Below are 26,807 nucleotides of genomic sequence, written 5' to 3'. Positions count from 1 at the left end.
CTGCCCCTGGTTCCCGTTCCTCCACCAGGAGGTGACGATCACTGCCCTGACTCCCGTTCCTCCACCCAGGAGGTGACGATCACTGCCCTGGTTCCCGTTCCTTCACCAGGAGGTGTCGATCACTGCCCCTGGTTCCCGTTCCTTCACCAGGAGGTGTCGATCACTGCCCCTGGTTCCCGTTCCTTCACCAGGAGGTGACGATCACTGCCCTGGTTCCCGTTCCTTCACCAGGAGGTGTCGATAACTGCCCCTGGTTCCCGTTCCTCCACCCAGGAGGTGACGATCACTGCCCTGGTTCCCGTTCCTTCACCAGGAGGTGACGATCACTGCCCTGGTTCCCGTTCCTCCACTAGGAGGTGTCGATCACTGCCCTGACTCCCGTTCCTCCACCCAGGAAGTGACGACCACTGCCCTGGTTCCCGTTCCTTCACCCAGGAAGTGACGACCACTGCCCTGGTTCCCGTTCCTTCACCAGGAGGTGTCGATCACTGCCCTGACTCCCGTTCCTCCACCCAGGAAGTGACGATCACTGCCCTGACTCCCGTTCCTCCACCCAGGAAGTGACGACCACTGCCCTGGTTCCCGTTCCTTCACCAGGAGGTGTCGATCACTGCCCTGGTTCCCGTTCCTTCACCAGGAGGTGACGATCACTGCCCTGACTCCCGTTCCTCCACCCAGGAAGTGACGACCACTGCCCTGGTTCCCGTTCCTCCACCAGGAGGTGACGACCACTGCCCTGGCTCCCGTTCCTCCACCAGGAGGTGACGATCACTGCCCTGGCTCCCGTTCCTCCGTGCGGGCCAATCACCACAACGGTGGCTTTGTCGAAGAGCCACCTGAAAAGGGGAGGTGGCGGTTTGCCAATTCGTTTGCATCGGCCACGCGAGTCATTGGGTTTACAGCGATGTCCTGCCGCGAGTGGTACCGATTTTGTTTTTTCTCTCTGCAGAGAAGGGCCAATTGGGTCAGGGGTCAGACACTTTGAGCTGGGTTCGCGACCGGGCTACAGCCACAGTGTGCGATTAACCGCTGTTATTGTAACCACTGGAAAGCCTCAGTCATGAGTCTTTGTCAGGAGAGGCCCTGCTAGGGTTTTCGCAGGAGGAGGCATTTTTTTCTAAGCGTGGATGCCACGTTGAGTGATTTTCTTTTAGTAGACTCAGAGATAGTAGACTACTCGACTCGGTTCTTCAGTGGAGTGATGGATTTTCGGCCCGGTCACCAATGACTGCACTACAGGAACACCACCAACACTATCACTACCACCACCACCAACACCACCACCACCCCCACCAACACTACCACCACCACCACCCCCACCAACACCACCACCACCCCCACCAACACTACCACCACCACCAACACCACCACCACCACCAAAACCACCACCAACACCACTACCACCACCACTACCACCACCACCAACACTACCACCACCAACACCACCACCAACACTACCACCACCACCACCACCAACACCACCAACACTACCACCACCAACACCACCACCAACACTACCACCACCAACACCACCAACACCACCAACACTAGCACCACCAACACCAAAACCAGCATCACCAACACTACCACCACCACCAACACTACCACCACCACCAACACCACCAACACTACCACCAACAACACCACCAACACTAGCACCACCAACACCAACACTACCACCACCAACACTACCACCACCCCCACCGACACTACCACCACCATCACCACCACCAACACTACCACCACCAACACCACCACCAACACCACCAACACCACCACCAACACCACCAACACCACCGACACCACCAACACCACCAAAACCACCACCACTAACACTACCACCACCACCACCAACACTACCACCACCACCAACACCACCACCACCGACACCACCACCACCAACAGACAACCCCATCGCACTAAATTCGTGATTTCACATTTGGCAACATTCCAGCTCTGAGAATGACAAAATGTTGGTTTAACCGTAAACCGCACCCTGCCGCACACACAGACAAAGATCCCCCGTATAGCCTGAACGGACGGTTGGGACAAGTGCTACTAGCGAGCCCTTACGAAGGCCCACTCGCACACATTCACAGTCCCGCGAGCACTCCAAGCCGAACGGTCCCTGCGCTCAAAATTGCCACGTGAGTTTGGGACATTGTGAGGCCACGGGTCAGTGGTGCTCATGGCTAGGGGTCAGAATAACCGTGGGGCAACCACAGCCGCATCACCTCTACACAACAAAAAGGCTCAGTCCCTTTTACACGCACCTTTACATCATCCGTACCTAGTTTACACAACAAAGGCTCATTCCTAACAGCGTGTTTCAGCCTCACCGAACCTCACAAAAACAATATTCAGGGCCTACCTTGGCTCCTCCCACCCTCAATCAGTATATATACAAGGACTGTTTTTTTGGAATCTCTCTCACTTGATACAGCAATCGTGCTGTGACGGTTCCACCTGAAGACGGAAGCTTGTGTTGCCTCCGAAACGTCGTGATTTTTTTAAATTTAACTTTCATTAATTTAATTTTTTACCTACGTGGCTTTACCGAAAAAACCTACGAATATGGATCCTTGCAGTCACGAAAGCTTCAAATCTAGAACCACAGTCAACTCTTCCCACAGGGACCCCGGGCAGTCATGTGGAGCTGATGATAGATGGATCATCAGCTGATGATAGATGGATCATCATCCCCCAGTGACGGCTGGCTGGTGATGGGGCACCCCCAGCGGGAGCTGTCCCCCCGTGCGGACAAAGGGGGCTCAGCACCCGGCCTGGCAATGGACGCGATCTTGCCACCAGTGAGGGGGGGGGGCGATGACGTCACTGCTTTTGTTCCCGATTTGAATTCACAGATAGATTCAAGTCTGCTTTAAACCGCCCCCCGCATCTCTTCAAAGTGGCCTTTCCCTTCTAGATTTGAAGTTTTCGTGACTTCAAGGATCCATACTGTTTGGTTCTTTCGGTAAAGTCACGTAGGCGAAAAATAATATGTATAAAAATATAAAAATAAAAAATCACGACGTTTCGATTGCAACACAAGCAATCATCATCAGGTGTGACAACCACAGCAAGGAAATGTTTACTCTCCCACTTCAGTAAAAATGTCTTTGCTGTGGTTGTCACACCTGATGATGATTGCTTGTGTTGCAATCGAAACTTTGTGATGTATTTATTTCTATTTGTTTATTATTTTTTAAATACATTTTCACCGACGTGACTTCACCGAAAGAACCAAGGAGTATGGGATTTCCCTCTCTAATCTGCAGAGGTGTGGACTCGAGTCATGTGACTTGGACTCGAGTCAGACTCGAGTCATGAATTTGATGACTTGCGACTCGACTTGGACTTGCATAACAATGACTTTGTCCCACCTATGAGATGTGGACTCGAGTCATGTGACTTGGACTCGAGTCAGACTCGAGTCATGAATTTGATGACTTGCGACTCGACTTGGACTTGCATAACAATGACTTTGTCCCACCTATGAGATGTGGACTCGAGTCATGTGACTTGGACTCGAGTCAGACTCGAGTCATGAATTTGATGACTTGCGACTCGACTTGGACTTGCATAACAATGACTTTGTCCCACCTATGAGATGTGGACTCGAGTCATGTGACTTGGACTCGAGTCAGACTCGAGTCATGAATTTGATGACTTGCGACTCGACTTGGACTTGCATAACAATGACTTTGTCCCACCTATGAGATGTGGACTCGAGTCATGTGACTTGGACTCGAGTCAGACTCGAGTCATGAATTTGATGACTTGCGACTCGACTTGGACTTGCATAACAATGACTTTGTCCCACCTCTGCTAATCTGGTCCATTGCCCCCCCCGCCGCCTCCGGTTCTGTTTTTGTTTCATGCATTGCGCATTTGGGGGGGATCCGAGGGTAAGGCCGCATTGTGCGTTGACATTTCTATCACGGTAAGAATAGTTCGTACCGGTAGGAACCTCCTGGTTACACCAGCCCACAGGGGATTATTGTGTCCGTCCGTCGTGCATCCAAAAATGGGAGGGGTGGAGCTGGGTGGAGAGGGGAGGGTGGGGAGGGGCTGGGTGGGGAGGGACTGGGTGGGGAGGGGCTGGGTGGGGAAGGTGGGGGAGGGGCTGGGTGGGGAGGGCTGGGTGGGGTGGGGCTGGGTGGGGAGGGGCTGGGTGGGGAGGGACTGGGTGGGTGGGAGGTGCTGGTCACCCCGTGGTGCCCTTATAAAACTCAACGTTTAACCTACTTCTCGCCGGCTTGTGCCCGCCCTCACAGTCGGGCATATTTGCGGAATACACCACGCCGCCGTTGACCCTGCAGGCCATTGACCGAGCAACCCAACGGTCCTACCAGCTCCCTCCGCAGGAATGTGTTACCCTCTCTGGAAATACAACAGTTTGTGTTAAGATGTTAACGTACCGAACTGAAACCTTTGGCAAGGAAACCTGTCACTGCATTCACCACACAGACTCGTGGCGAACATGCAAACCAAACTGCAATGCTCTGGTGGTGTGTGATGATGCATTGTCTTTGTGCTGTACGCCTTTTGGCGTCCTCTGGTTTAACACTGTTTGAGACGAGGCTCTAAAGAAAGCTGTCTCTGGTGTGGACCAATCAGTTTCAAAGAAAAGCATCATCACACACCACCAGATCATCGACGTTGGTTTGCATGTTCACAACGAGTCTGTGTGGCGAATGCAGTGACAGGTTTCCTTGCCAAAGGTTTCAGTTCGGTGCGTTAACATCTTAACACAAACTGTTGTATTGCCAAAAAGGGTAAAAACCTATTCTTATATTTTGATGCTGGCAAGGGAGGCCCCATGATTGATATCATCGTCGCTGGAACTTTAATTGCTTCTTTGCCACCTTGCTGAGCGACTCTTGCAAACGAGGGAACGCTTCCGTGCCCGGGTCTTCTGAGTTTCCCTCTCGCGCCGTGGGTCCATCGTACACCAAAATAACAAACGAAAAAAGTAAACTCGAAACTCGACAATTTGCCGCGTAATCATCCCGGTCGAGCAAATTTTTCGCGGAACTAAATGTTTTTTTTTGATTGCACGAAAAATGACCACGATGCCTCCTCCTCCTCCCTCCTCCGCCAGCGTTCCTGCCGGTCGCGGTGCTCTACCTGTCGGGCGCGGCGCCGTTCCAACGCGGCTTCTTCTGCGACGATGCCACCATCGCGTACCCGTACCGCGACAGCACCATCAGCAGCGGCACGCTCATGGCCGTGGGCTTCAGCCTCGCCCTGCTCAGCGTGAGTGGACCAGCGGCGCCCTTCGCAACCTGCCCTCCCCCGCCAACAGAGCGCAAACGCCGTGCGCCGGTGCCATCTCTAGCGCCGGCGCCCGAGGTTGTGTGCACGTTGAACTTCTTTCGCACCGTACGTAGCCGACCGTGCTAATCGGTTCTAACGAAATTAGTTTTCAATCTAGACGATTTTAAAGTGATTTGCTCATATTGGAAGAACGTTCCAGACGGCCGCAGAAGCGCATTTGAAAGCACGCGCTGCGGTGACCGTCCACTCAGCGGTACAGCTCTTTGTCAGAAGCAACCTGGCCACAAAAGATAGCTCAGCCAAGTGGCTTATCGCGTGGAAATGTAAAACATCCAAATGCTCTAGACGCGTGTGACGGCGCTTCTTAACGCAGAGGGGAAAACCGACGGACACGGAGAAAAATCCACACGACCACGAGGAGAGAGACACCGCAAATTCCAAATATGCGGCAGCAGCAGGCGTCAGGGTCGGGATGGAACCCACGACCTCCTGTACACCAGGCGAGGTAGGTTAACATCTCCGAGCCGCCGCGATGATGTCAGGACAGCGGCACGGCCGTGGACTTTCAGCCTTGGCCCTGCTGGGCGTGACCCTCACCGCCACCCTCACCACGTGACCCTCACCGCCACCCTCACCACGTGACCCTCACCGCCACCCTCACCACGTGACCCTCACCGCCACCCTCACCACGTGACCCTCACCGCCACCCACAGCACGTGACCCTCACCGCCACCCACACCACGTGACCCTCACCGCCACCCACACCACGTGACCCTCACCGCCACCCACACCACGTGACCCTCACCGCCACCCTCACCACGTGACCCTCACCGCCACCCACACCACGTGACCCTCACCACGGGAGCAGCGGTGGCCCGCCTCGGCAACGCGCCGGCCCGGCGCGGCCAGAACAGCCGTGACCCGATCCCTCCCATGTGTCTCCCCAATCTCCATCCCCTCCCTCCCATCTCCTCCCATCCACCTCACCTCCCACCCTCCCACCCCTCCCTCCCCTCCCTCCCTCCCTCCCACCCCCTCCCACCATCCCCTCCCTCCCCTCCCTCCCATCCCCTCCCACCCATCCCCTCCCTCCCTCCCATCCCCTCCCTCCATCCCCTCCCTCCCCACCCTCCCATCCCCACCCCCCACCCACCCACCCCACCCTCCCATCCCCTCCCCTCCCACCCCACCCACCCACCCCTCCCCACCCACCCATCCCCACCCACCCCACCCACCCATCCCCACCCACCCATCCCCTCCCACCCTCCCATCCCCCCCTCCCACCCATCCCCTCCCACCCCACCCACCCAACCCCACCCTCCCTCCCATCCCCTCCCCCCATCCCCACCCCCCCACCCCCACCACCCCACCCTCCCACCCCACCCCCCTCCCACCCACCCACCCACCCTCCACCCACCCCACCCTCCCATCCCCCACCACCCACCCCACCCCCCACCCCACCCACCCCCACCCACCCACCACCCTCCCCTCCCTCCCATCCCCTCCACCCACCCCACCCACCCCACCCACCCACCCCTCCCTCCCACCCACCCCTCCCACCCCTCCCTCCCATCCCCCACCCACCCACCACCCTCCCACCCACCCCCCCCCCACCCCACCCCCACCCACCCACCTCCCACCCATCCCCTCCCACCCTCCACCCATCCCCTCCCTCCCATCCCCACCCACCCACCCACCCCACCACCCCCACCCACCCCACCCACCCCACCCTCACCACCCCTCCCACCCTCCACCCCACCCTCCACCCCTCACCCACCCACCCCACCCACCCTCCCTCCCTCCCACCCACCCCTCCCCTCCCCACCACCCACCCACCCCACCCACCCACCCCATCCCACCCTCCCACCCCCACCCTCCCACCCCACCCCTCCCTCCCACCCACCCTCCCCACCCACCCATCCCCACCCCACCCACCCTCCCACCCACCCCCACCTCCCATCCACTCCATCCCATCCCACCCACCCCCCATCCCACCCCACCCATCCCCACCCTCCCACCCCTCCCCCCCACCCATCCCCACCCCTCCCCCACCCACCCAACCCCACCCTCCCACCCACCCATCCCCACCCACCCAACCCCACCCACCCATCCCCCCCCCCACCCTCCCACCCATCCCCACCCACCCACCTCTCCATCCCACCCCACCCTCCCTCCCATCCCCACCCCTCCCACCCCACCCACCCTCCCACCCTCCCACCCCACCCCCCATCCCCTCCCACCCCACCCACCCACCCCCCTCCCCTCCCCATCCCCTCCCTCCCCTTCCTCCCATCCCCTCCATCCCATCCCTCCCCTCCCTCCCCTCCCACCCATCCCCTCCCTCCCTCCCATCCCCTCCCTCCCACCCCTCCCTCCCCTCCCTCCCATCCCCTCCCTCCCACCCATCCCCTCCCTCCATCCTCTCCATCCCATCCCCACCCTCCCCTCCCTCCCTCCCATCCCCTCCCTCCCTCCCTCCCATCCCCTCCCTCCCATCCTCTCCATCCCATCCCCTCCCTCCCCTCCCTCCCTCCCATCCCCTCCCTCCCATCCCCTCCCTCCCATCCCCTCCCTCCCCTTCCTCCCATCCCCTCATCTCATCCCCTCCCATCCCCTCCCTCCCATCCCCTCCCTCCCTCCCATCCCCTCCCTCCCATCCCGTCCCATCCCTCCCATCCCTCCCTCCCTCCCATCCCCTCCATCCCCTCCCTCCCATCCCCTCCCATCCCTCCCTCCCTCCCATCCCCTCCCTCCCCTCCCTCCCTCCCATCCCCTCCCTCCCTCCCATCCCCTCCCATCCCCTCCCTCCCATCCCCTCCCTCCCCTCCCTCCCTCCCATCCCCTCCTCCCATCCCGTCCCATCCCCTCCCTCCCATCCCCTCCCTCCCCTCCCTCCCTCCCATCCCCTCCCTCCCATCCCCTCCATCCCCTCCCTCCCATCCCCTCCCTCCCTCCCATCCCCTCCCTCCCCTCCCTCCCTCCCATCCCCTCCCTCCCATCCCGTCCCATCCCCTCCCTCCCATCCCCTCCCTCCCCTCCCTCCCTCCCATCCCCTCCCTCCCATCCCCTCCCATCCCCTCCCTCCCATCCCCTCCCTCCCATCCCGTCCCATCCCTCCCATCCCTCCCTCCCTCCCTCCCATCCCCTCCCATCCCCTCCCTCCCTCCCATCCCCTCCCTCCATCCCGTCCCGTCCCTCCCATCCCCTCCCTCCCATCCCCTCCCTCCCCTTCCTCCCTCCATCCCATCCCTCCCTCCCTCCCCTCCCCTCCCCTCCCTCCCATCCCCTCCATCCCATCCCCTCCCTCCCTTCCTCCCATCCCCTCCATCCCATCCCCTCCCTCCCCTCCCTCCCTCCCATCCCCTCCCTCCCATCCTCTCCCTCCCCTTCCTCCCATCTCTCGCATCCCATCCCCTCCCTCCCCTCCCTCCCATCCCCTCCCTCCCTCCCATCCCCTCCCTCCCCTTCCTCCCATCCCCTCCATCTCATCCCCTCCCATCCCCTCCCTCCCATCCCCTCCCATCCCCTCCCTCCCTCCCATCCCCTCCCTCCACCCCTCCCTCCCATCCCGTCCCGTCCTCCCATCCCCTCCCATCCCCTCCCTCCCTCCCATCCCCTCCTCCCATCCCGTCCCGTCCCTCCCATCCCCTCCCATCCCCTCCCTCCCTCCCATCCCCTCCATCCCATCCCCTCCCTCCCCTCCCTCCTCCCCATCCCCTCCCTCCCTCCCTCCCATCCCCTCCCTCCCATCCTCTCCATCCCATCCCCTCCCTCCCTCCCATCCCCTCCCTCTCCTCCCTCCCTCCCATCCCCTCCCTCCCCTTCCTCCCATCCCCTCCATCCCATCCCCTCCCTCCCATCCTCTCCATCCCATCCCCTCCCCTCCTCCCATCCCCTCCCTCCCATCCCCTCCATCCCATCTCCTCCCTCCCCTCCCTCCCTCCCATCCCCTCCCTCCCTCCCTCCCCTTCCTCCCATCCCTCCATCCCATCCCTCCCTCCATCCTCTCCATCCCATCCCCTCCCTCCCTCCCTCCCTCCCATCCCTCCCTCCCATCCCCTCCATCCCATCTCCTCCCTCCCCTCCCTCCCTCCCATCCCCTCCCTCCCTCCCTCCCCTTCCTCCCATCCCCTTCATCTCATCCCCTCCCATCCCCTCCCTCCCATCCCCTCCCTCCCCTCCCTCCCATCCCGTCCCATCCCTCCCATCCCCTCCCTCCCTCCCTCCCATCCCCTCCCTCCCTCCCCCTCCCTCCCATCCTCTCCATCCCATCCCCTCCCTCCCTCCCTCCCATCCTCTCCATCCCATCCCCTCCCTCCCATCCCCTCCCATCCCCTCCCATCCCCTCCCTCCCTCCCATCCCCTCCCTCCCATCCCGTCCCGTCCCTCCCATCCCCTCCCATCCCCTCCCTCCCTCCCATCCCCTCCCTCCCATCCTCTCCCACCCCCACCCCCTACACCAGATTGCGTGGGGAGAGTTCGTGAGCGTCCGCTACGGAGGGGATCGCTCCTCCTCCTCCTCCTCCTCGTCCACCGCCTCGTCCACCGCCTCGTCCACCGCCACCTCCGGCCCCCCGGCGATGTCGGGGGGGGGCCCCCTGCGGGACCCCCTCGCGGCCGCCCTCTACGCGCGCATCGGCAGCTTCCTGCTGGGAGCCGCCCTGAGCCAGGCGCTCACCGAGACGGCCAAGTTCAGCATCGGGCGCCTGCGGCCGCACTTCCTGGACGTGTGCCGCCCCAACGCGACGGCGCTCGGGGCCGAGTGCGCCGCCCACGCGGGCGGCCCCCCCAGCTACGTGCAGGGGGAGCTGTGCACGGGGGAGCCGCACGTCATCCGAGAAGCCAGGTGCACGGGCGCGCGTGTGTGTGTGTGTGTGCACGTGTGTGCACGTGCGTGTGTGTGTGCACGTGTGTGTGTGCACGTGCGTGTGTGCACGTGCGTGTGTGTGTGTGCACGTGTGTGTGTGTGTGCACGTGTGTGTGTGCACGTGCGTGTGTGTGTGTGCACGTGTGTGCGTGTGTGCACGTGTGTGTGTGTGCACGTGTGTGTGTGTGTACACGTGTGTGTGTGTGTGCACGTGTGTGTGTGCACGTGCGTGTGTGTGTGCACGTGCGTACACGTGTGTGTGTGTACACGTGCGTGTGTGTGTGTGTGTACACGTGTGTGCGTGTGTGTACGTGCGTGTGTGTACGTGCGTGTGTGTACGTGCGTGTGTGTGTGCACGTGCGTGTGTGTGCACGTGTGTGTGTGTGCACGTGTGTGTGTGCACGTGTGTGTGTGCACGTGTGTGTGTGCACGTGTGTGTGTGCACGTGCGTGTGTGTGCACGTGTGTGTGTGCACGTGTGTGTGTGCACGTGTGTGTGTGTGCACGTGTGTGTGTGCACGTGTGTGTGTGCACGTGCGTGTGTGTGCACGTGTGTGTGTGTGCACGTGTGTGTGTGCACGTGCGTCTGTGTGTGTGCACGCGTGTGTGTGTGCACGTGTGTGTGCACGTGCGTGTGTGCATGTGCGTGTGTGTGCACGTGCGTGTGTGCATGTGCGTGTGTGTGCACGTGCGTGCACGTGCGTGCACGTGCGTGTGTGCATGTGCGTGTGTGTGCACGTGCGTCTGTGTGTGTGCACGTGCGTGTGCGTGCACGTGCGTGCACGTGCGTGTGTGCATGTGCGTGTGTGTGCACGTGCGTGCACGTGCGTGCACATGCGTGTGTGCATGTGCGTGTGTGTGCACGTGCGTCTGTGTGTGTGCACGTGCGTGTGTGTGCACGTGCACACACACGCACGTGCGTGCACGTGCGTGCACATGCGTGTGTGCATGTGCGTGTGTGTGCACGTGCGTCTGTGTGTGTGCACGTGCGTGTGTGTGCACGTGTGTGTGTGTGTTGGTGGGAGGAGCGGTGGTGTAGGGGTTAGCGCTGCGCTGCGAACCCGGCGACCCGAGTTCGATTCCCGCTCACGGCCAACACCGGTGACGATTATCTGCACCGGTCCTGGGCCTCCCCTAGGTCGACTCAGCCTCAAATGAGAACCTGGTGCTGTGGTGTAAACATCTCCACTGGGGAGACAAAGGCGGCCGGGCGTGGCGCTGGCCCCCCACCCCCTCGTGTGCCGTGTCGGCCTTCATAGGCGCTGCTCGCTAACGGCACTTTGTGGTGCACCTAGCCTGGCACAAGTGCCGTGGTGACATCGCGGCCACGGTGGTTGTTGTTGTTGTTGTTGTGGGTGGGTGGGGGAGGATTGGGTGGTTCGCTTGAAGCGTCGAAGGCTCATCCGCCGGCAGGAGGCCACCGGACACAGACTCCCGTGCCAAACACTTTGCGTGGCCTCTCCCAAGAGCGTCGGAGACAGTGGAGTCTGGCCCGGCCTCCTGATGGGAAACGATAACGACCGATGGGGCAAGCGGCCTCGCTCCGCTCTGCATCACCCCCCCTCCTTCCTCCTCCTCCTCCTCCCCCCCTCTCGGGATGTCCTCCCTCACCCCACCGTCTCAGCTCGCCAACTCGGGCACAATCCACAAACTCATCTTCTCTCTAAGTGCGTCCCGTCTGTGTCTTCACCATCCCTTCGCTCACATCCACCCACCCATCCATCCATCCCTCCATCCCTCCATCCATTCATCCGTGCGTGACCCCAATCTCCCCATCCATCTGTAGCTCGCGGGTGAAATCTTTCCCTCCACCCTCTCCCCCTTCACCCACGAACCCCTCCCTCCACATGTCCACTCCTCCTCCCATCGATCTCTCAATCCGTCCGCAGCTGAAGCAGGTTTCCCTCCCCTCCTCCCATCGATCCTCCCCTCCATCCAAACACCCCCCCACCCATGGCATCCATCTCTCCCGCTTCTCCCATCCACTCACCCAAACATTTCACATTTCAAGAGTGGACGGGGGGTGGGTGGGTGGGGGGGGGGTTTCCCCCTTCCGTGGCTGGCCGTCTGGTTGCGTCATCCCTGGACGATCGTGCCAATGCCGCCCCCCTCCAAGCTCGCACGAGGGTCACGTGGTCACCAAGATTCCTTCTCAGCGAACGGAAAAAAATGTCTCTTCCTCCAACACAACAAGACAAAGACCCCCCCCCACCCCCGTGTAGCCTTAACAGACTGCTGGGGCAAGTGCTGTTAGCTAGTAGCAGCGCCTATGAAGGCTGGCACGGTGCACGAGGGGGTGGGGTGGCCTGCACCACGCCCGACCGCCTTTGTCTCCCCAGTGGCGATGTTTTTTTTTTTACGCACCGCACCCAGGTACTCATTTGAGGTCGAGTCGACCTAGGGGAGGCCCAGAAATGGTTTAGACAGTCGTCACGGGTGTTGGTGGCTGTGAGCGGGAATCGAACTCGGGCCGCCGGGTTCGTAGCGCACCACACACCACACACACACCACTACACCACCGCTCCCCACACACAGACACACTCACACAGACACACACCACCACACACACACACACCACTACACCACCGCTCCCCACACACAGACACACTCACACAGACACACACACACCACACACCACACACACACCACTACACCACCGCTCCCCACACACAGACACACTCACACAGACACACACCACCACACACCACACACACACCACTACACCACCGCTCCCCACACACAGACACACTCACACAGACACACACACACCACACACCACACACACACCACTACACCACCGCTCCCCACACACAGACACACTCACACAGACACACACCACCACACACCACACACACACCACTACACCACCGCTCCCCACACACAGACACATTCACACAGACACACACACACCACACACACACCACTACACCACCGCTCCCCACACACAGACACACTCACACAGACACACACCACCACACACACACAGACACACACACCACACACACACCACACACACACAGACACACACACCACACATACCACCACACACACCATCACACAGACACACACACCACCACACACACACCACCACTCACCACACACACACCACACTCACACAGACACACACACACACCACTAGACACACACCACTACACACACACACCACACACACACCACACACACACCACACACAAACCACCACTCACACACCACACACACACCACACACACCACACACACACACACCACACACACACCACTACACACACACACACCACTCACACACACACACACCACACACACCACCACCACACACACACACACCCCACACACACACCACCACCACACACACACCACCCCCACACACACACACCACCCCTACACACACCACACACCACACACACACCACACACACCACACACACACCACACACACACACCACACACACACCACTCACACAGACACACACCACACACACACCACCGCACACACCACCACAGACACCATCACACAGACACACACACACACCACCACACACACACCACCACTCACACACCACACACACACACCACACTACTCACACACACACACCAACACACACACCACACACACACCACACAAACCACCACCACACACACCACCACACACACCACCACAACACACACACCACTCACACCACCACCACACACACCACCACTCACACACCACACACACCACCACTCACACACCACACACACACCACCACTCACACACCACACACACACCACCACTCACACACCACCACTCACACACCACACACACTACACACACCACACACACACACCACACACACACACCACACACACACACACACCACCACTCACACATCACACACACACCGCCACACACACACACACCACACGTACACCACACCACACACACACCACACCCACACCACCACACACACACCACTGACATACACACCACACACACCACACACACACCACCACACACTACACTCATACACACCACCACACACACCACACACAGCACCACACACCACCACACACACCACCACACACACCACCCCCACACACACCACACACACCACTCACTCACACACACCACACACACACACACACCACCACCCACACACATCACACACCACCACCACACACCACCACCACCACACACACACCACACACACACTACACTCATACACACACTACCCCCACATACACCACACACCACCACACACACCACCACCACACACAACACACCACCACACATACACACACACCACCACACACACCACACACACACCACCACACACACCACACACACCACCACCGCACACACCACACACACACACCACTCACACACACCACCCCCACACACACCACACACACACCACCCCTACACACACCACACACACACCACACCACACACACCACACCACTCACACACAGACACCACACACACCACCACACCACTCACACACAGACACCACACACACCACCAGACACCACACACACACCACCACACACCACACACAAACCACCACCACACACACCACCACTCACACACCACACACACCACCACTCACACACCACACACACACCACCACTCACACACCACACACACACCACCACTCACACACCACCACTCACACACCACACACACTACACACACCACACACACACACCACACACACACACACACCACCACTCACACATCACACACACACCGCCACACACACACACACCACACGTACACCACACCACACACACACCACACCCACACCACCACACACACACCACTGACATACACACCACACACACCACACACACACCACCACACACTACACTCATACACACCACCACACACACCACACACAGCACCACACACCACCGGCAAAACAACCTCCTACCTCCTCGCGGTGCCGGACGGGCAACACTGTCGTGGGCAGTGCTGTGGGGGGAGGGCCAATGCCCATTGGCCTCTCCCCTCATGGCGTCTGTGACCACCACAGTGGCTAAACGGGGGCTCTGGACGGGTGCGAGGGGCTGGTAACCCCTCCACCTTCAATTAACCACCACTAAACTACACACCACCACACACACCACCACACACACCACCCCCACACACACCACACACACCACTCACTCACACACACCACACACACACACCACCACCCACACACATCACACACCACCACCACACACCACCCCTACACACACCACTCACACACAGACACCACACACACCACCACACCACACACACACCACACCCACACCACCACACACACACCACTGACATACACACCACACACACCACACACACACCACCACACACTACACTCATACACACCACCACACACACCACACACAGCACCACACACCACCACACACACCACCACACACACCACCCCCACACACACCACACACACCACTCACTCACACACACCACACACACACACCACCACCCACACACATCACACACCACCACCACACACCACCCCTACACACACCACTCACACACAGACACCACACACACCACCACACCACACACACACCACACCCACACCACCACACACACACCACTGACATACACACCACACACACCACACACACACCACCACACACTACACTCATACACACCACCACACACACCACACACAGCACCACACACCACCACACACACCACCACACACACCACCCCCACACACACCACACACACCACTCACTCACACACACCACACACACACACCACCACCCACACACATCACACACCACCACCACACACCACCCCTACACACACCACTCACACACAGACACCACACACACCACCACACCACACACACACCACACCCACACCACCACACACACACCACTGACATACACACCACACACACCACACACACACCACCACACACTACACTCATACACACCACCACACACACCACACACAGCACCACACACCACCACACACACCACCACACACACCACCCCCACACACACCACACACACCACTCACTCACACACACCACACACACACACCACCACCCACACACATCACACACCACCACCACACACCACCACCACCACACACACACCACACACACACTACACTCATACACACACTACCCCCACATACACCACACACCACCACACACACCACCACCACACACAACACACCACCACACATACACACACACCACCACACACACCACACACACACCACCACACACACCACCACCGCACACACCACACACACACACCACTCACACACACCACCCCCACACACACCACACACACACCACCCCTACACACACCACACACACACCACACACACCACACCACTCACACACAGACACCACACACACCACCACACCACTCACACACAGACACCACACACACCACCAGACACCACACACACACCACCACACACCACACACAAACCACCACACACCACCACTCACACACAGACACCACACACACCACACACACCACACACACACCACACACAAACCACACACACCACCACACACCACACACCACTCACACGCACCACCACACACACCACACACACACCCCACTACAAACACACCACCACACACCACACACACACCACACACACACCACACTCACACCACACACACACCACTCACACACACACCACACACACACCACACACACACCACTCACACACACCACACACACACCACACACACCACCACTCACACACACACACCACACACACACCACACACACACCACACTCACACCACACACACACCACTCACACACACACCACTCACACACACACACCACTCACACACACCACACACACACCACACTCACACCACACACACACCACTCACACACACACCACTCACACACACCACACACACACCACACACACACCACACACACCACACACACACCACACTCACACCACACACACACACCACCAGCTGCACGGTTTGCTGTAGAGGGCTGCACGGTGTGTGATGGATAAAGATCGTGACCACAGAGGGCAGCGGCATTGTCCCCTCATCACTGACCCCCTCTCCTTCCCCTATCCCCTCTCCTTCCCCTATCCCCTCTCCTTCCCCTATCCCCTCTCTCTCCCCCTTATCCCCTCTCCATCCCCTGTCCCCTCTCTCTCCATCCCCTGTCCCCTCCCCTATCCCCTCTCCCTCCCCCCTATCCCCTCTCCATCCCCTATCCCCTCTCCATCCCGTCCCCTCCCCTATCCCTCTCCCTCCCCCCTATCCCCTCTCCATCCCCTATCCCCTCTCCATCCCCTGTCCCCTCCCCTATCCCCTCTCTCTCCCCCTTATCCCCTCTCCATCCCCTATCCCCTCTCCATCCCCTATCCCCTCTCCATCCCCTATCCCCTCTCCATCCCCTGTCCCCTCTCCTATCCCCTCTCCATCCCTGTCCCCTCTCCTATCCCCTCTCGATCCCCTATCCCCTGTCCTATCCCCTCTCCTATCCCCTCTCCATCCCCTGTCCCCTCCCCTATCCCCTTTCTCTCCCTCCCCCGCTACAGGAAGTCGTTCTACTCGGGCCATGCCTCCTTCTCCATGTACACCATGGTCTTTCTCGCCGTGAGTGCCCGCAAAACAACAACATCATCAACCACAACAACAACAACAACCACAATATCAACCACAACATCAACAACAACCACAACATCAACACCAACATCATGCACAACATCAACACCAACACCAAACACAACATCAACAACAACCACATCATCAACCACAACACCATCAAGCACAACATCGACAACCACAACATCAAGCACAACATCAACAAACACAAAGTCGCGGTGACGTCACTATGGCACTTGTGCCAGGCGAGGTGCACCTTGGCACCACACAAACACAAGACAAAGATCCCCCGTGTAGCCTGTAACAGACTGTAGGGGCAAGTGCTGTTAGCGAGCACCTATGAAGGCCGGCAAGGCACACGAGGGGGTGGGTGGCCAGCACCACGCCCGGCCGCCTTTGTCTCCCCAGTGGCGATATTTGCACACCGCACCAGGCACTCATTTGAGGCTGAGTCGACCTAGGGGAGGCCCACGACCAGTTCAAAGAATCAAACCCGGTGGGCCTGGTTCGTAGCGTGTTGACCACCACACACACACGCGTGTGCATCTGTGTCAAAGAGCTTCATAGCTCATCGGATTCCTCCTGCAGTATAAATATTCTGTTAGAGAGCGGTTGCCCGGGCGACACTGCGCGAGGTCACGTGGGAGGGGGTTCTAATCCGAGTCACAGGTTAACTCAGCCCATCATCATCAAATTGCTTCAAGGGTTGTTAAAATCGAGTACCACTTTGTAGGTGAGAAGTGGTTGTGGGGGAAGCGCGTGCCTCCAGCGCCTCGGGGGGGGGGGGGGGTGTGGACATTCCACATTGCCATGACAAGGCCAAGTTAGTCTACCCGTAGATTGACCCCACACGTAAATCATCCAGATTGGAAACTCATTCCCTTAGAACTGCTTTGTGCGTCAAGTTCGCTCTCCTTCCTCCGCGCACCTTCGATTAGCACGGCTGGCCACGTACGGTGCGAACGAAGTTCAACGTGAGCGAGCGTGAGAGCGTGAGAGCGTGAGAGCGTGAGAGAGTGAGAGCGTGAGAGAGTGAGAGAGTGAGAGCGTGAGAGAGTGAGAGCGTGAGAGAGTGAGAGCGTGAGAGCGTGAGAGAGTGAGAGAGTGAGAGAGAGTGAGAGAGTGAGAGCGTGAGAGAGTGAGCGAGTGAGAGCGTGAGAGCGTGAGAGAGTGAGAGAGTGAGAGAGTGAGAGAGTGAGAGCGTGAGAGAGTGAGCGAGTGAGGAGAGCGTGAGAGAGTGAGAGAGTGAGAGCAGTGAGAGAGTGAGAGCGTGAGAGAGTGAGAGCGTGAGAGCGTGAGAGAGTGAGAGAGTGAGAGAGGTGAGAGCGTGAGAGAGTGAGAGAGTGAGAGAGTGAGAGCGTGAGAGAGTGAGAGCGTGAGAGAGTGAGAGCGTGAGAGAGTGAGCGAGTGAGAGAGTGAGAGCGTGAGAGAGTGAGAGAGTGAGAGCGTGAGAGAGTGAGAGCGTGAGAGAGTGAGAGCGTGAGAGAGTGAGCGAGTGAGAGAGTGAGAGCGTGAGAGAGTGAGAGCGTGAGAGAGTGAGAGCGTGAGAGAGTGAGAGAGTGAGAGAGTGAGAGCGTGAGAGAGTGAGAGAGTGAGAGAGTGAGAGAGTGAGAGCGTGAGAGAGTGAGAGCGTGAGAGCGTGAGAGAGTGAGCGAGTGAGAGAGTGAGAGCGTGAGAGAGTGAGAGCGTGAGAGCGTGAGAGAGTGAGAGAGTGAGAGCGTGAGAGAGTGAGAGCGTGAGAGAGTGAGAGAGTGAGAGAGTGAGAGCGTGAGAGAGTGAGAGCGTGAGAGCGTGAGAGCGTGAGAGCGTGAGAGCGTGAGAGCGTGAGAGAGTGAGAGCGTGAGAGAGTGAGAGCGTGAGAGAGTGAGAGCGTGAGAGAGTGAGAGCGTGAGAGAGTGAGAGAGTGAGAGAGTGAGAGCGTGAGAGAGTGAGAGAGTGAGAGCGTGAGAGCGTGAGAGCGTGAGAGCGTGAGAGAGTGAGAGAGTGAGAGAGTGAGAGCGTGAGAGAGTGAGAGAGTGAGAGCGTGAGAGAGTGAGAGAGTGAGAGCGTGAGAGAGAGCGTGAGAGAGTGAGAGCGTGAGAGCGTGAGAGCGTGAGAGAGTGAGAGAGTGAGAGGTGAGAGAGTGAGAGAGTGAGAGCGTGAGAGAGTGAGAGAGTGAGAGAGTGAGAGAGTGAGAGAGTGAGAGCGTGAGAGCGTGAGAGCGTGAGAGAGTGAGAGCGTGAGAGAGTGAGAGAGTGAGAGCGTGAGAGCGTGAGAGCGTGAGAGAGTGTGAGAGTGAGAGAGTGAGAGCGTGAGAGCGTGAGAGCGTGAGAGAGTGAGAGAGTGAGAGCGTGAGAGAGTGAGAGCGTGGAGAGAGTGAGAGAGTGAGAGCGTGAGAGAGTGAGAGAGTGAGAGCGTGAGAGAGTGAGAGAGTGAGAGCGTGAGAGAGTGAGAGAGTGAGAGAGTGAGAGAGTGAGAGCGTGAGAGCGTGAGAGAGTGAGAGAGTGAGAGAGTGAGAGCGTGAGAGAGTGAGAGAGTGAGAGAGTGAGAGCGTGAGAGAGTGAGAGCGTGAGAGAGTGAGCGTGAGAGCGTGAGAGAGTGAGAGAGTGAGAGAGTGAGAGAGTGAGAGCGTGAGAGAGTGAGAGAGTGAGAGCGTGAGAGAGTGAGAGAGTGAGAGAGTGAGAGAGTGAGAGCGTGAGAGAGTGAGAGAGTGAGAGCGTGAGAGAGTGAGAGAGTGAGAGAGTGAGAGAGTGAGAGCGTGAGAGCGTGAGAGAGTGAGAGAGTGAGAGAGTGAGAGCGTGAGAGAGTGAGAGAGTGAGAGAGTGAGAGCGTGAGAGAGTGAGAGAGTGAGAGAGTGAGAGAGTGAGAGCGTGAGAGCGTGAGAGAGTGAGAGCGTGAGAGAGTGAGAGTGTGAGAGCGTGAGTGCGTGAGAGAGTGAGAGAGTGAGAGCGTGAGAGAGTGAGAGAGTGAGAGAGTGAGAGCGTGAGAGCGTGAGAGAGTGAGAGAGTGAGAGCGTGAGAGAGTGAGAGCGTGAGAGAGTGAGAGCGTGAGAGAGTGAGAGAGTGAGAGCGTGAGAGAGTGAGAGAGTGAGAGCGTGAGAGCGAGAGAGCGAGAGCGCGAGAGAGTGAGAGAGTGAGAGCGTGAGAGAGTGAGAGAGTGAGAGAGTGAGAGAGTGAGAGCGTGGAGAGAGTGAGAGAGTGAGAGGTGAGGTGAGAGCGTGAGAGAGTGAGAGAGTGAGAGAGTGAGAGAGTGAGAGCGTGAGAGAGTGAGAGCGTGAGAGAGTGAGAGAGTGAGAGAGTGAGAGCGTGAGAGCGTGAGAGCGTGAGAGAGTGAGAGCGTGAGAGAGTGAGAGCGTGAGAGAGTGAGAGAGTGAGAGCGTGAGAGAGTGAGAGCGTGAGAGAGTGAGAGAGTGAGAGAGTGAGAGCGTGAGAGCGTGAGAGAGTGAGAGAGTGAGAGCGTGAGAGAGTGAGAGCGTGAGAGCGTGAGAGAGTGAGAGCGTGAGAGCGTGAGAGAGTGAGAGCGTGAGAGAGTGAGAGAGTGAGAGCGTTGAGAGCGTGAGAGCGTGAGAGCGTGAGAGAGTGAGAGCGTGAGAGAGTGAGAGAGTGAGAGAGTGAGAGCGTGAGAGAGTGAGAGCGTGAGAGAGTGAGAGAGTGAGAGAGTGAGAGAGTGAGAGCGTGAGAGAGTGAGAGAGTGAGAGAGTGAGAGAGTGAGAGCGTGAGAGCGTGAGAGAGTGAGAGCGTGAGAGAGTGAGAGCGTGAGAGCGTGAGAGAGTGAGAGCGTGAGAGAGTGAGAGAGTGAGAGAGTGAGAGCGTGAGAGAGTGAGAGAGTGAGAGAGTGAGAGAGTGAGAGCGTGAGAGCGTGAGAGAGTGAGAGCGTGAGAGAGTGAGAGAGTGAGAGAGTGAGAGCGTGAGAGAGTGAGAGCGTGAGAGAGTGAGAGAGTGAGAGAGTGAGAGCGTGAGAGAGTGAGAGAGTGAGAGAGTGAGAGCGTGAGAGAGTGAGAGCGTGAGCGCCGCTTTTCACGAGTGCCGGTTTCCTGTTTGCATCTGCAGCTGCAGCAGAGACGTCTCCTCCATCCCTTCCATCCATTCCTATCCCCTCTCCTCCATCCCCTCCATCCCCTCCTCCATCCCCTCCATCCCCTCCCGCCCCCTCCATCCCCTCTCCTCCATCCCCTCTCCTCCATCCCCTCTCCTCCATCCCCTCCATCCCCTCCCGCCCCCTCCATCCCCTCTCCTCCATCCCCTTCTCCATCTCCTCCATCCCCTCCCGCCCCCTCCATCCCTCTCCTCCATCCCCTTCTCCATCCCCTCCATCCCCTCCCGCCCCCTCCATCCCCTCTCCTCCATCCCCTCTCCTCCATCCCCTCCATCCCCTCCCGCCCCCTCCATCCCTCTCCTCCACCCCCTCCATCCCCTCCATCCCCTCCCGCCCCCTCCATCCCCTCTCCTCCATCCCCTTCTCCATCCCCTCCATCCCCTCCCGCCCCCTCCATCCCCTCTCCTCCATCCCCTCTCCTCCATCCCCTCCATCCCCTCCCGCCCCCTCCATCCCCTCTCCTCCACCCCCTCCATCCCCTCCCGCCCCCTCCATCCCCTCTCCTCCATCCCCTCTCCTCCATCCCCTCCATCCCCTCTCCTCCATCCCCTCCATCCCCTCCCGCCCCCTCGCCAACACCACCGCCTCGGAGTAGGCTCGGCACACGCTCTCGCAAAATATAAATAAACACGCAGCAACTTCGACTCAAAGCTGAAGCAGCTGCTGCCGCTGCTGCTGCCGAAAGAGAGCCACGAACTCGACAAAAAGAGCGACTGAGCAAGCCGCAGAGAGCAGTCGGGGCGTGGCGCAGCGTCGCGACGGGAGAGCGGGAGAGCGGGAGAGCGGAGAGAGCGGGAGAGCGGGAGAGCGGGAGAGAGAGCGGGAGAGAGAGCGGGAGAGCGGGAGAGAGTAAGAAAGTGAGAGCGGTGAGAGCGGGAGAGCGGGAGAGCGAGAGAGCGAGAGAGCGGGAGAGCGGGAGAGCGGGAGAACGAGAGAGCGGGAGAGCGAGAGAGCGAGAGAGCGAGAGAGCGAGAGAGCGAGAGAGCGGGAGAGCGGGAGAGAGCGGGGAGAGCGGGAGAGCGGAGAGAGCGAGCGAGAGCGGAGAGAGCGAGAGAGCGAGAGAGCGGGGAGAGCGATGAGAGCGAGAGAGCGGGAGAGCGGAGAGCGGGAGAGCGGAGAGCGAGAGAGCGAGAGAGCGGGAGAGCGAGAGAGCGAGAGAGCGGGAGAGCGGGAGAGCGGGAGAGCGAGAGAGCGAGAGAGCGGGAGAGCGGAGAGCGAGAGAGCGGGAGAGCGAGAGAGCGGGAGAGCGGTGAGAGCGGAGAGCGGAGAGCGGGAGAGAGCGAGAGCGGGAGAGCGGGAGAGCGGAGAGAGCGAGAGAGCGGGAGAGCGGGAGAGCGGGAGAGCGGGAGAGCGGGAGAGAGCGGAGAGCGGAGAGCGGAGAGCGAGAGAGCGGGAGAGCGGAGAGAGCGGAGAGCGGTGAGAGCGAGGACGAGCGGAGAGCGAGAGAGCGGGAGAGAGAGCGGGAGAGCGGAGAGCGGAGAGCGAGAGAGCGGAGAGCGGAGAGCGAGACGAGAGCGGGAGAGCGAGAGCGGGAGAGCGGTGAGAGCGGGAGAGCGAGAGAGCGAGAGAGCGGAGAGCGAGAGAGCGGGAGAGCGGAGAGCGGAGAGAGCGGGAGAGAGAGCGGGAGAGCGGGAGAGGAGAGAGCGGAGAGCGAGAGAGAGAGCGAGAGAGCGGGAGAGCGGGAGAGCGGGAGAGCGGGAGAGCGAGAGAGCGGAGAGAGCGGGAGAGCGGAGAGAGCGAGAGCGAGAGAGCGAGAGAGCGAGAGAGCGGGAGAGCGGGAGAGAGCGAGAGAGCGGGAGAGCGGGAGAGAGAGCGGAGAGCGAGAGAGCGGGAGAGCGGGAGAGCGAGAGAGCGGGAGAGCGAGAGAGCGGGAGAGCGAGAGAGCGAGAGAGCGGGAGAGAGCGGGAGAGCGGAGAGCGAGAGAGCGGGAGAGCGAGAGAGCGGGAGAGCTGAGAGAGCGGGAGAGCGGGGACGAGAGAGCGGGAGAGCGAGAGAGCGGGAGAGCGAGAGAGAGCGAAGAGAGCGGAGAGAGAGCGGGAGAGCGAGAGAGCGGAGAGCGGAGAGCGGAGAGCGGGAGAGCGGAGAGGAGCGAGCGAGAGCGAGAGAGCGGCGAGAGCGGGAGAGCGAGAGAGAGCGGAGAGCGAGAGAGCGGGAGAGCGATGAGAGCGGGAGAGCGAGAGAGAGCGGGAGAGCGGGAGAGAGAGCGGGAGAGCGAGAGAGCGGGAGAGCGGAGAGAGCGAGAGAGCGAGAGAGCGGAGAGAGCGGGAGAGCGAGAGAGCGGGAGAGCGGGAGAGCGGGAGAGCGATGAGAGCGGGAGAGCGGGAGAGAGAGCGGAGAGCGAGAGAGCGGGAGAGCGAGAGAGCGGAGAGAGCGGAGAGGCGGGAGAGCGAGAGAGCGGGAGAGCGAGAGAGCGGGAGAGCGATGAGAGCGGGAGAGCGGAGAGCGAGAGAGCGAGAGAGCGGGAGAGCGGGAGAGAGAGCGGGAGAGCGGGAGAGCGGAGAGAGCGGGAGAGCGAGACGAGAGAGCGGGAGAGCGGGAGAGAGAGCGGGAGAGCGAGAGAGCGGAGAGAGCGGGAGAGCGAGAGAGCGAGAGAGCGGGAGAGCGGTGAGAGCGGGAGAGCGAGAGAGCGGGAGAGCGGGAGAGAGAGCGGGAGAGCGGAGAGAGCGGAGAGCGAGAGAGAGAGCGGGAGAGCGGGAGAGAGAGCGGGAGAGCGAGAGAGCGAGAGAGCGGGAGAGCGGGAGAGCGGGAGAGCGAGAGAGCGGAGAGAGCGGGAGAGAGAGCGGGGAGAGCGGGAGAGAGCGGGAGAGAGAGCGGACGAGAGCGAGGAGAGCGAGAGAGCGAGAGAGCGGAGAGCGAGAGAGCGGGAGAGCGGTAGAGGGGAGAGCGGGAGAGCGGAGAGAGCGAGAGAGCGAGAGAGCGAGAGAGAGAGCGGGAGAGCGGGAGAGAGAGCGGGAGAGCGAGAGAGCGAGAGAGCGGGAGAGCGGGGAGAGCGAGAGAGCGAGAGAGCGAGGAGAGCGAGAGAGCGAGAGAGCGGGAGAGCGGAGAGCGAGAGAGCGGAGAGAGAGCGGGAGAGAGAGCGGAGAGAGCGGAAGAGAGCGAGAGAGCGAGAGAGCGGGAGAGCGAGAGAGCGAGAGGGAGAGCGTGAGAGCGGAGAGAGCGAGAGGCGAGAGAGCGGGAGAGCGGGAGAGAGAGCGGAGAGAGCGGGAGAGCGGGAGAGAGAGCGGGGAGAGCGAGAGAGCGAGAGAGCGGGAGAGCGGGAGAGCGAGAGAGCGGAGAGAGCGGGAGAGCGGGAGAGAGAGCGGTGAGAGCGGGAGAGCGGGAGAGCGAGAGAGCGAGAGAGCGGAGAGAGAGAGCGGGAGAGCGAGGGAGAGAGAGCGGAGAGAGCGAGGAGAGCGAAGAGAGCGGGAGAGCGGGGAGAGCGAGAGAGCGAGAGAGCGAGAGAGCGAGAGAGCGGGAGAGCGGGAGGAGCGAGAGCGGGAGAGCGAGAGAGCGGAGAGCGGGAGAGCGAGAGAGCGAGAGAGCGGGAGAGCGAGAGAGCGAGAGAGCGAGAGAGCGGGAGAGCGGAGAGCGAGAGAGGGAGAGCGGTGAGAGAGAGCGATAGAGAGCGGGAGAGCGAGAGAGCGGGAGAGCGGGAGAGCGAGAGAGAGCTGAGAGCGGGAGAGCGGGAGAGCGGGAGAGAGGGCTGAGAGCGGAAGAGCGGGAGAGCGGGAGAGCGGGAGAGCGGGAGAGCGGGAGAGAGAGCGGAAGAGCGGGAGAGCGGGAGAGCGGGAGAGCGAGGAGAGCGGAGAGAGGGAGAGAGTGAGAGTGAGAGCGGGAGAGAGAGCGGGAGAGCGGGAGAGAGAGCGGAAGAGCGGGAGAGCGGGAGAGCGGAGAGAGCGGAGAGAGCGGGAGAGAGAGCGGGAGAGCGGGAGAGCGGGAGAGCGGGAGAGCGGGAGAGAGCGGGAGAGAGAGCGGAGAGAGCGGGAGAGCGGGAGAGCGGAGAGAGAGCGGGAGAGCGGGAGAGGAGGAGGGGGAGGGAGAGAGCGGTGAGAGCGGGAGAGCGGGTTTGAGAGCGGGAGACGAGAGCGCGGAGAGCGGGAGAGAGTAAGAGAGTGAGAGCGGGAGAGCGGCGAGAGCGGGAGAGACGAGCGGTGATGAGCGGGAGAGCGGAGAGAGCGGGAGAGCGGAGAGAGCGACGCGCGGAGCGAATGAGAGCGGCGAGAGCGATGAGAGCGGGAGAGCGGGAGAGCGGAGAGAGCGGGAGAGAGAGCGGGAGAGCGGTGAGAGCGGGAGAGCGACGAGAGCGAAGAGAGCGGGGAGAGCGGAGAGCGGGAGAGAGAGCGGGAGAGCGGAGAGAGTAAGAGAGTGAGAGCGGGAGAGCGGGAGAGCGGGAGAGAGCGGCGAGACGGGCTGGGTGCCGATGCAGCACTTGTCGTAGTAAAACATTACGTAGAAAACAGGGGGGGGCATAGACATAGAGGGGGTAGAGAGAGAGAGGGGGGGGTAGAGAGAGAGGGGGGTAGAGAGAGGGGGGGGGTAGAGAGAGAGAGGGGGGGGGTAGAGAGAGAGAGGGGGGGTAAGAAGGAGGAGATCAGAGCGTGAAATCTTTTGTGAAATCTTTCATTTAAAAAGGGGCTGGGGGGGGGTGCACATGAAGCGAAGCATTACAACTAAATCGAGAGAGAGAGAGATTGCTGCTGGCTCTCACTCTCTCCGCCTCTCGCCCTCCTGGGTGTGAGAGCGAGCGAGCGAGCGAGCCAGAGAGCACATCACACGAAGCGCCCCTACAGGAAACTCGGCGCTAACGCCAAACACATTGCGGCCGATGAAGTGTCGGCCGCTCTCTGTAACGGGACCCCCACGCCTCCCGCGGCACCGAAGCCGCTGCTTGCGCGCAGTGCCAAGGGACGGCGGCCCGGTCGGTATCCATCGATGCAATGGCAACAGTGAACACAATGTCCTGCAGACGGAGCTGGTAGGAACGTCGGGTTGCTCGGTCAATGGCCT

General features: G+C 60.4%; 1 protein-coding gene across 1 annotated transcript in view; it reads left to right on the top strand.

Moving 5' to 3' along the window:
- LOC144951007 (phospholipid phosphatase 3-like) overlaps positions 1–26,807 on the top strand; it is a 42,093-nt gene that overhangs the window by 9,058 nt on the left and 6,228 nt on the right. Inside the window, exons 2-4 of the mRNA XM_078881235.1 lie at positions 5,105–5,259; positions 9,744–10,126; positions 17,681–17,738. Coding sequence (XP_078737361.1) covers positions 5,105–5,259; positions 9,744–10,126; positions 17,681–17,738 — 596 coding nt within the window. The remainder of the gene's footprint in view (positions 1–5,104; positions 5,260–9,743; positions 10,127–17,680; positions 17,739–26,807) is intronic.

The sequence above is a fragment of the Lampetra fluviatilis genome, chromosome 3 (assembly GCF_964198595.1).
Source record: "Lampetra fluviatilis chromosome 3, kcLamFluv1.1, whole genome shotgun sequence".
Lineage (NCBI taxonomy): Eukaryota > Metazoa > Chordata > Hyperoartia > Petromyzontiformes > Petromyzontidae > Lampetra > Lampetra fluviatilis.
Note: the sequence above shows the minus strand (reverse complement) of the source record. Positions and strands in the feature narration are given on the sequence as shown.